Source organism: Hyla sarda, unplaced genomic scaffold, assembly GCF_029499605.1.
Source record: "Hyla sarda isolate aHylSar1 unplaced genomic scaffold, aHylSar1.hap1 scaffold_530, whole genome shotgun sequence".
NCBI lineage: Eukaryota > Metazoa > Chordata > Amphibia > Anura > Hylidae > Hyla > Hyla sarda.
This window is the reverse complement of record NW_026610541.1, coordinates 162780-175000: the sequence shown is the minus strand read 5'-3', so window position 1 is coordinate 175000 and position 12221 is coordinate 162780. Positions and strand designations below refer to the sequence as shown.

At 37.4% G+C, this 12221-nt stretch overlaps 1 protein-coding gene across 4 annotated transcripts in view; it reads left to right on the top strand.

Moving 5' to 3' along the window:
* NR1I2 (nuclear receptor subfamily 1 group I member 2) overlaps positions 1–12221 on the top strand; it is an 81493-nt gene that overhangs the window by 47451 nt on the left and 21821 nt on the right. For 3 of the 4 annotated variants that reach the window (XM_056554021.1, XM_056554020.1, XM_056554025.1), the window contains exon 2: positions 6270–6536. In XM_056554021.1, coding sequence (XP_056409996.1) covers positions 6355–6536 — 182 coding nt within the window. In that variant the 5' untranslated portion in view covers positions 6270–6354. Of the gene's footprint in view, positions 1–6269; positions 6537–8809; positions 8991–12221 lie in introns of those variants that run through there. The other variant, XM_056554023.1, reaches the window with a different exon arrangement.

The following is a 12221-nucleotide window of genomic DNA, read 5'->3' as shown; positions in this document are numbered from 1 at the left end:
GAACCTTATATTAGAAGGATGTATTAATATTATGGGTCATAGAACCTTATATTAGAAGGATGTATTAATATTATGGGTCATAGAACCTTATATTAGAAGGATGTAATAATATTATGGGTCATAGAACCTTATATTAGAAGGATGTATTAATATTATGGGTCATAGAACCTTATATTAGAAGGATGTATTAATATTATGGGTCATAGAACCTTATATTAGAAGGATGTATTAATATTATGGGTCATAGAACCTTATATTAGAAGGATGTATTAATATTTTGCAATGTGCGATACTATAAATGATCTGTTTTAGAGGCGTCTCTATTCATTGCTATATACTCATAATATATATACTATTCGGCTGTAATGATGTCTTATCAGATTAGATCTACATGTGTGAATATAGCATCAAAAGCCTCTGTTTCTATATAATGGGAAATAATTATTTATATAACATTCTGTGCGGCTGTGGAAAACCTGATGTAAAATGTATATATATTCACACTCTCTATAAATATATATATATACTATTACTATATAATGTGATTATCTCACACCCTCTCCGGCCCCATAGAGAGAACAAATGTATACAAAGAAAGTTACTGTCTTAAAAAGCAGCTGTAGCACTGAAATAAATAGTGTGACCAATTGCTGGAGCTGGACATCACATGGCATGGCATGACATCACAAAGGGGCGTGGCCTATTAGAAAAGGGGGCATGGTAACTGTCACTTTACTTCTGGTGGGTGTTTGATGAAAAGTTTCAAGGGGCGGGGCACCTGTCACTTTACTTCTGGTGGGCGGTTTTACTAAACAGTATCCCCCTTCACTACTGTCTTTTATATATGACTAAGGCCGCAGATTGGGGCTGAAACGCGTCACCTACCAGTCGTCATGTCGTTTTACTGCTGAATAAATAATTTTGTATTGCTTGGAATCTGCACTGGACATCTCTTCATTCTTTACAAGAATAGAACTACTATAATACTGCCTCCTATATACAAGAATAGAACTACTATAATACTGCCTCCTATATACAAGAATATAACTACTATAATACTGCCTCCTATATACAAGAATATAACTACTATAATACTGCTCCTATATACAAGAATATAACTACTATAATACTGCTCCTATATACAAGAATATAACTACTATAATACTGCTCACATATACAAGAATATAACTACTATAATACTGCTCCTATATACAAGAATATAACTACTATAATACTGCTCACATATACAAGAATATAACTACTATAATACTGCCTCCTATATACAAGAATAGAACTACTATAATACTGCCTCCTATATACAAGAATAGAACTACTATAATACTGCTCCTATATACAAGAATATAACTACTATAATACTGCTCCTATATACAAGAATATAACTACTATTATACTGCTCCTATATACAAGAATATAACTACTATTATACTGCTCCTATATACAAGAATATAACTACTATTATACTGCTCTTATATACAAGAATATAACTACTATAATACTGCTCCTATATACAATATAACTACTATAATACTGCCCCTATATACAAGAATATAACTACTATAATACTGCTCCTATATACAAGAATATAACTACTATAATACTGCTCCTATATACAAGAATAGAACTACTATAATACTGCCCCCTATATACAAGAATATAACTACTATAATACTGCTCCTATATACAAGAATATAACTACTATAATACTGCTCCTATATACAAGAATATAACTACTATAATACTGCTCCTATATACAAGAATATAACTACTATAATACTGCTCCTATATACAAGAATATAACTACTATAATACTGCTCCTATATACAAGAATATAACTACTATAATACTGCTCCTATATACAAGAATATAACTACTATAATACTGCTCCTATATACAAGAATATAACTACTATAATACTGTCTCCTATATACAAGAATATAACTACTATAATACTGTCTCCTATATACAAGAATATAACTACTGCTCCTATATACAAGAATATAACTACTATAATACTGCTCCTATATACAAGAATATAACTACTATAATACTGCCTCCTATATACAAGAATATAACTACTATAATACTGCTCCTATATACAAGAATATAACTACTATAATACTGCTCCTATATACAAGAATATATCTACTATAATACTGCTCCTATATACAATATAACTACAATAATACTGCTCCTATATACAAGAATATAACTACTATATACAAGAATATAACTACTATAATACTGCTCCTATATACAAGAATATAACTACTATAATACTGCCCCCTATATACAAGAATAGAACTACTATAATACTGCCCCCTATATACAAGAATAGAACTACTATAATACTGCTCCTATATACAAGAATATAACTACTATAATACTGCTCCTATATACAAGAATATAACTACTATAATACTGCTCCTATATACAAGAATATAACTACTATAATACTGTCTCCTATATACAAGAATATAACTACTATAATACTGTCTCCTATATACAAGAATATAACTACTATAATACTGTCTCCTATATACAAGAATATAACTACTATAATACTGCTCCTATATACAAGAATATAACTACTATAATACTGCTCCTATATACAAGAATATAACTACTATAATACTGCCTCCTATATACAAGAATATAACTACTATAATACTGCCCCCTATATACAAGAATATAACTACTATAATACTGCTCCTATATACAAGAATATAACTACTATAATACTGCTCCTATATACAAGAATATAACTGCTATAATACTGCTCCTATATACAAGAATATAACTACTATAATACTGCTCCTATATACAAGAATATAACTACTATAATACTGCTCCTATATACAAGAATATAACTACTATAATACTGCTCCTATATACAAGAATATAACTACCATAATACTAATCCCTATATACAAGAATATAACTACTATAATACTGCTCCTATATACAAGAATAGAACTACTATAATACTGCCCCCTATATACAAGAATATAACTACTATAATACTGCTCCTATATACAAGAATATAACTACTATAATACTGCTCCTATATACAAGAATATAACTACTATAATACTGCTCCTATATACAAGAATATAACTACTATAATACTGCTCCTATATACAAGAATATAACTACTATAATACTGCTCCTATATACAAGAATATAACTACTATAATACTGCTCCTATATACAAGAATATAACTACTATAATACTGCTCCTATATACAAGAATATAACTACTATAATACTGTCTCCTATATACAAGAATATAACTACTATAATACTGTCTCCTATATACAAGAATATAACTACTATAATACTGCTCCTATATACAAGAATATAACTACTATAATACTGCTCCTATATACAAGAATATAACTACTATAATACTGCCTCCTATATACAAGAATATAACTACTATAATACTGCTCCTATATACAAGAATATAACTACTATAATACTGCTCCTATATACAAGAATATATCTACTATAATACTGCTCCTATATACAATATAACTACAATAATACTGCTCCTATATACAAGAATATAACTACTATATACAAGAATATAACTACTATAATACTGCTCCTATATACAAGAATATAACTACTATAATACTGCCCCCTATATACAAGAATAGAACTACTATAATACTGCCCCCTATATACAAGAATAGAACTACTATAATACTGCTCCTATATACAAGAATATAACTACTATAATACTGCTCCTATATACAAGAATATAACTACTATAATACTGCTCCTATATACAAGAATATAACTACTATAATACTGTCTCCTATATACAAGAATATAACTACTATAATACTGTCTCCTATATACAAGAATATAACTACTATAATACTGTCTCCTATATACAAGAATATAACTACTATAATACTGCTCCTATATACAAGAATATAACTACTATAATACTGCTCCTATATACAAGAATATAACTACTATAATACTGCCTCCTATATACAAGAATATAACTACTATAATACTGCTCCTATATACAAGAATATAACTACTATAATACTGCTCCTATATACAAGAATATATCTACTATAATACTGCTCCTATATACAATATAACTACAATAATACTGCTCCTATATACAAGAATATAACTACTATATACAAGAATATAACTACTATAATACTGCTCCTATATACAAGAATATAACTACTATAATACTGCCCCCTATATACAAGAATAGAACTACTATAATACTGCTCCTATATACAAGAATATTAGTACTATAATACTGCTCCTATATACAAGAATGGAACTGCTATAATACTGCCTCCTATATACAAGAATGGAACTACTATAATACTGCTCCTATACACAAGAATGGAACTACTATAATACTGCCTCCTATATACAAGAATATAACTGCTATAATACTGCTCCTATATACAAGAATATAACTACTATAATACTGCTCCTATATACAAGAATATAACTGCTATAATACTGCCTCCTATATACAAGAATATAACTGCTATAATACTGCTCCTATATACAAGAATATAACTGCTATAATACTGCTCCTATATACAAGAATATAACTGCTATAATACTGCTCCTATATACAAGAATATAACTACTCTAATACTGCTCCTATATACAAGAATATAACTACTATAATACTGCTCCTATATACAAGACTATAACTACTATAATACTGCTCCTATATACAAGAATATAACTACTATAATACTGCTCCTATATACAAGAATATAACTACTATAATACTGTCCCATCCTTATCATCCTCTATTACCTGACACACAGGTTTTTCCTGTGTCTCCTCCATCTTCCTGTACAGAATTTATGACCCTTCACCTGGTTTGGCGGTGTAGTGGTGCAGACATACCCTATATACTGTAACATACCTGTGAAGTTCTGCTTGAAAAGTCAAATCATTGGGGGAAACAAAAATAAAATGTAATCACTGAAGAATATTTTGCGCTCGGCAGCCGTAGCATTAAAATCACCCGCCATTCTGTCTCAGATATAGCGGTATGATATTAAAGAAGAGAAAACCCCTCAACGGCTGCTGTATAACCTGCTGTATAATCTCTCTCTCTCTCTCTTTCTTTCTTTCTTTCTTTCTTTCTTTCTCTTTTTTTTCTTTCTTTCTTTCTTTCTTTCTCTTTTTTTTTTCTTTCTTTCTTTCTTTCTTTTTCTCTTTCTCGGTATGCCTCCTTCCTTATGTCCTCACAGAGGCAGATCTTCTCTATTGTGGTTTTCTAAATTGGGAGACAGCTGTGTTTAGGACTCCATTGTTAGGAAGCACAATGGCTCCTGGTCTTCAGGTGGGATGAGGGGTGCCACATCCTCCATGTGTACTTCACCCTTACTCGTGGCTTTCCAGATGTTGTTAAACTTCAGCTCCCAGTGCAGTTTCCTGGTACCACTCAAGGTGCCACTGTCTGACCCGGATGAATTATTTTTGGAGGGGGAGTTTGTAGTGTCCCAGTACTCGTCAACATGATGCTGAGGAGTATAGGTTGTAGTGTGGCTATAGATTGTCTCCCGTCAGTTTATTCCTCTCTGAGTATCTTGAGTTAATGTACCAGCACCAAGACACTTACACCACAATGTCCTTTGAGGCCAAGGACTACCCTTACTGTGCAGACCCTCCATTAATAAAGTTGCTTAGACCACTGGAAGATATTTAGGGTCCAGTCAGACCTTCAAAGCTACTGTGAGACCATAGACCCATGAGACCATAAGTTTACTACCTCCATCATCCTACCCTTTCCATCCTCCACCAGTTGTTACAAGGAGATTAGTTCTTTCCTGTGCAGCAGGCTGTAAAGTGAGATTAGGCTGCTTGGCCGTTCAGGAGGTTTAACCCTTTGTGAAGAACAATTATTTTGTATTTGATTTTGACCTGCATAAAACTCATCAACTAAAAACACATTTAAACAAAAATTCTAAAATAAAATAAAAAATGTTTCGGCGAATATTGAATTAAAACTTTAAAAAAATCCCCCTCTTTTTATTTATTAATTTTTTTAAATAATTGTTTATTTTCACAACTTTTTTAAATTTTCCAAAACAAAGGGAAAAACACATACAAAAAATCATATCAATACGAAAGGAGCAGTAAATAATAAAGACAATAAATAAAAAAGGAGAAGGGAAAGGACAAGAGGCAATGAGTAGTGGTTCGCACCCGTAACGTGTCGCCTTTCTTGTTCTTCCTCGTAGATCTCGCCTGTGTGGGTGCTCGGGATCCTCCCCCGTCACTAGAAGAAGTGGCTGTTCCCGAGCATCAAGCCTCTGTGTCTGAACCATGTCCAAGGTTCAGGAGACCATCGTACTGGAGGAAGAGGAGGAGGAAGACGCCTCCACCAGCTGCGGAACAGGGGAAGACGATGATGATGGCGAAACCAAGATCTGCCGAGCCTGTGGTGACCAAGCAACCGGATATCACTTTAATGTCATGACATGCGAAGGCTGCAAAGGTTTCTTCAGGTGGGTGCGGTGAGGGGTCCGCATGGTCCATGGATCCCTGATAGTTATAGTTTATTGGTTTACATGGGATGGCTGAGAAAACTGTAAAATGTGCAGGTTACTGCGACAACATACGATGGGAATCCGTTCCAAATGGACCATCGTTTGATGAAACCATCACATGTTGAGGGATCCGTGCAATATAAAGTATAGGACAGTGGTCTACAACCTGCGGACCTCCAGATGTTGCAAAACTACAACACCCAGCATGCCCGGACAGCCAACGGTTAGAGGAAGTTGTACTCACCTGTCCCTGCCGCTCCGGACCGTCACTGCTCGTCACCGCTGCCCTGGATATTGCCGTCCATCGCTGTCGCCGTGTCCCCGAGGTGTCCCCAATGCTCCGGCAAGGCCTCTGCTTCCCCGGCATCCTCGCTCTCCGTCGCCGCCATCACGTCGCTACGCACGCCGCTCCTATTGGATGACGGGACGATGTGATGACGATGATGGAGAGCGCCGACTATGCAGGGGATCCCGAAGAGGACGCGCCGGAGCCCCGAGGACAGGTAAGTGATCGTCAGCGGACCACACAGGGCACCGTAAACGGCTATCCGGGGGCAGCTGAAGCAGTCTGCGCTGCCAGATAGACGTTTATGTGATGGCGCCGACATACAAAAGCATCGGATGTTTATGCTGCCTTCACCATGTGATGGCCTCTGAGAGTGATCGTATGCTGAAATGATGGTATGTCGGGGCCATCGTAGGCCGAGGGGTCACTGTATATATATATATATATGGTAGGTCGGGGGGTCACTGTGTGTATATATATATATATATATATGTATGTATATATATATATATATATATATATATATGTATATATGTATGTGTATATATGTATGTATATATGTGTATATATATATATATATATATATATATATATATATGTATGTGTATATATATATGTGTATATATATATATATTATGGTATGTCGGGGCCATCGTAGGTCGGGGGGGGTCACTGTATATATATGGTATGTCGGGGCCATTGTAGGCCGGGGGGTCACTGTATTGTCATTACCATAGGACGTGATAGTATCAGTGCGGGTGGGTACCTTAAGAGGTCATAGTATCAGTACCTCAAAAGTGACAAGTATGACCTCGAAAACAGGACATCTCATGGGTGCAGAACTCAGGAAGGTAAGTGGTAAGTTACGACTTATTGGAAGATAAAAACTGCAACACACACAATATAGCGTTTCCAGGCCGGACCGGGCTCTTCGTCAGGCACAAAGATTGTTACAACAACCCATGGTTAAAAAAAAAAAAAACACATAATGAACTACGAACCGGAACTAATAACAGAATTATAACAATGGAAATAAAAACAATTAAGAGCAATAATACTAGACACGAAGATAATGATATGAATAAAAAAGAGACAATAAAACACCATATCTAATGTACAAATACAATGGGAACGGGGAGCATTACCGGACTAAAGTGCACGCATGCGCATTGGCACAACTACGATCAGAAATTTTTACTCCATGGAGTTTCGAAACACTGTGCTCTATCCGTATTACGCCGATTTACTATGTCCCTGCGAGTGTCAGTAAAATGTACTGGATGTATAAGAGGAACACCATATCCCCAAATGGTCTGAATGAAATCAGAGCAATTATAGTATAAGGACAACATTGTCACTTACCTTTTCTCGTCTAGTTCGGTGTTGATTGTATTCAGTCAAGTTACTTTATTAATTATTGATATGTTTTTAGGCACACTTCTGTTACGTCATTGACATCTCAGACGGCGGTTATTAGCTGCTGCGCAAGACGTCTCCGTCCTCTGATCGTATTTGTGCCAATGCGCACGCGTGCACTTTAGTCCGATAATGCTCCCCGTTCCCATGGTATTTGCACATTATAAATGGTGTTTTATTGCATCTTTATTTACTCATATTATTATCTTAGTGTCTAGTATTATTGCTCTTAATTGTTTCTACTTCCATTGCTATCATTCTGTTTTTAGTTCCGGATCCAATATGCGGTCCATTGACTCTGAAGTAATTCCATTGACCCGGAAGTAATTCCATTGACCCGGAAGTAATTCCATTGACCCGGAAGTAATTCCATTGACCCGGAAGTAATTCCATTGACCCGGAAGTAATTCCATTGACCCGGAAGTAATTCATTGTGTTTTTTTAACCATGGTTTGTTGTAACATTCCTTGTGCCTGACGAAGAGCCCGGTCCGGGTGGAAACGCGATGTTCTATGTGTTGCAGTTTTTATCTTCCAATAAATCGTTGTAATTTACCACTTGCACCCCGTGAGATGTCCCGTTTTCGAGGTAATACTTACCCTTCTTCATTGCTGCATTTCTGACCGGTTACCGCCATTGGAACACCGGAGGGACTCGGAGGCTGCGATCTCTATACATGCTTGTAGAGGTTATGCTCTCAGCACAACTAGGTAAGGTGCCGTCCATCTTGCCTTTGTTTCTTCTTTTCCAATTTGATGATCTGCACGAGGTGAGCACCTCCTTGTTCTTTTGTCTTTACCTCAAAAGCGAGAGTATCAGTCCATCAGTCCTGGTGAGTACTATAAGAGGCAGTAGTATTGGTCCTAGTGGGTACCATAGGAGGTAATAGTATCAGTCCTAGTTGGTACCATAGGAGGTAATAGGATCAGTCCTGGTTGGTACCATAGGAGGTAATAGGATCAGTCCTGGTTGGTACCATAGGAGGTAATAGCATCAGTCCTGGTTGGTACCATAGGAGGTAATAGCCTCAGTCCTGGTTGGTACCATAGGAGGTAATAGCATCAGTCCTGGTTGGTACCATAGGAGGTAATAGCCTCAGTCCTGGTTGGTACCATAGGAGGTAATAGCCTCAGTCCTGGTTGGTACCATAGGAGGTAATAGCATCAGTCCTGGTTGGTACCATAGGAGGTAATAGCATCAGTCCTGGTTGGTACCATAGGAGGTAATAGCATCAGTCCTGGTTGGTACCATAGCAGGTAATAAATCAGTCCTGGTTGGTACCATAGGAGGTAATAAATCAGTCCTGGTTGGTACCATAGGAGGTAATAATATCAGTCCTGGTTGGTACTATAGGAGGTAATACGATCACATCCTATGGTACCAACCAGGACTGATACTATCACATCCTATGGTACCAACCAGGACTGATACTATCACATCCTATGGTACCAACCAGGACTGATACTATCACATCCTATGGTACCAACCAGGACTGATGCGATCAGTCCTGGTTGGTACCATAGGAGGTAATATCAGTCCTGGTTGGTACATTTGGAGGTAATAGTATCAGTCCTGGTTGGTAGTTTATGTTTCATTTTTTTAGGTTTACGTGTAATAATGTGTTTATTATATGTACCGAGTATTTATTATAATAATTATTTCCTATATCTAATCTATATATGTTTGTTCTAGCAAAAATAATCTGTTATATAGAGGTTTCCATTGTCACGAGAATTCCTATATAGAGATCGAACACTTGTTGGGGGGATAATGCTCAGAAGTTGGGGTCTTGGTCTGAGCGCTGCACGTCGCACCATCTGCGGGGACTCTGCACATTCCTATAAACAGTGTGCCTCCAGCTGTTGCAAAACCACAACTCCCAGCATGCCCAGACAGCCTTTTGCTGACCGGGCACGCTGGGAGTTGCAGTCTTGAGACTTTCGAGGTATAAAATTAAATGCCTCACTTCTTCACCTGTGGGAACCTACCCTAAGACTATGTTCACACTACTGAATTCTGCACACACGTTTCACGCCAATTTTACCTGCAATGAAAGTTCTTTTGGCTGCAATAGTCTTTCTGTCGCTCTGCTCACGCTGTGGAGGATCAGAGGCGAACTTTCCAACGAGGAATTGTATTCCGCCAGAAGATAGAACGTGTGCGTGTTTATTCTTGGGATATGTTCACACTGAGGAATTGATGAGGAATCCCTTTGGTCAGGAAATTCTGCAAATCTGCCATCTTCTGCTTTGTGCCGACTTTTGCGCGGAATTTGAAGAAGAAATCAGGAGGAGGAGGATCGGGAAATGTTGTGGAGGAAGTTCGGCCTCTTTGGAGTTTCATCCATGCAAAAAAAATTGCGTCAATTCTGCTCCAAACTCCTTTCGGCAAAAAATAAAATAAAAAATAAAGTCCCGTCGACTTCAATGGCCTTTTTACTCAGGGATCCCGCCAAAATAGGGACCTGTTCAGCCTTCTGGCAGAATACGATTCTGCGTCATAATTTAGTCCCCGGAAATTTCTCATTGTGAACAGAGCAGCAGAAAGACCCTTAGGCTGCGTTCACACAACGTAAATTCCGTGCGGACTTCCGCGGTCCGGAATAATAGAACTCTGGTTTGCGGAATCCCATTGAAGTCAATGGGGCTACATTTCTGCTGAATTTGTGCAGTATTTGCATGGAATTAAATAAATTAAATAAAATGTGTTCTTTTTACTTCGATGTAAATGCGGAAATTTCTGCATGGATTCCGCCTGTGTTTAAATACTGCGGAATTCTGCAGAAAACCAGTGCGGAGGCAGAATTCATGCAGATAGGCGGAATTTCTGTCGTGTGAACGCGGCCTAAGGCCGCGTTCACACGATGGAAATTCCGCCTATCTGCATGAATTCTGCCTCCGCATTGGTTTTCTGCAGAATTCCGCAGTTTTCTAACATTTGCGCAATCATGCGGACTTCGTGTGTGAATTCCGCATAAAGTCTGCATGAGTCCGCAGCTCACTAAAAAGATAGACTTTATTTAAGTGAACAGTCAAAGCTGTATGCATTCCGCGCAAATTCGGCGGAAATCAAGCCCCATTGACTTCGATAGGATTCCGCAGCCGAAGTCCGGAAAAATAGATATATATATATATATATCAACTGGCTCCAGAAAGTTAAACAGATTTGTAAATTAACTATAAAAAAAAAACTTAATCCTTTCAGTACTTATGAGCTGCTGAAGTTGGGTTGTTCTTTTCTGTCTAAGTGCTCTCTGATGACACCTGTCTCGGGAACCGCCTAGTTTAGAAGCAAATCCCCATAGCAAACCTCTTCTACTCTGTGCAGTTCCCGAGACAAGCAGAGATGTCAGCAGAGAGCACTGTTGCCAGACAGAAAATCACAACTCAAATTTAGCAGCTGATAATTATTGGAAGGATTAAGATTTTTGTTATAGAAGTAATTTACAAATCTGTTTAACTTTCTGGAGTCAGTTGATAGAACACTGGAAATAACACTGAAAAACCTGAAATGTATAGAAATAATGATGAGAAATGGAAGACATTATATTCTGCCGGATCTTCACTATTATTCCTGTAATAGCAGCCCCTCACCCTGACCCGCCGCGATGACGCCCCCACCGCTACCCAGAATCCATATCAGGAAGCCTTGAGGAGCCTGGATCTGATATATCTTGGAGCCTCCAAGATACCAGATCCAGGCTTGGAGCTGTTGCTAGGCAGCCATGCTGTGTAATGACCGAGGCCTATTAGCCCCTGAGAGGGTTGTAAATTGCGCAGTGTTTTTGAGCCCCTATTATTTTAAGAGAGTCACATGGCAACCAATGGCTAATCACCGTCCTCCTTTAATATATATAATACACATCAATAGTCACCAAGGAGAGACACCATTGTGGCCTAATAATTATATGAGACTGACCGTATAAAGGGCAGAGAGGTGCA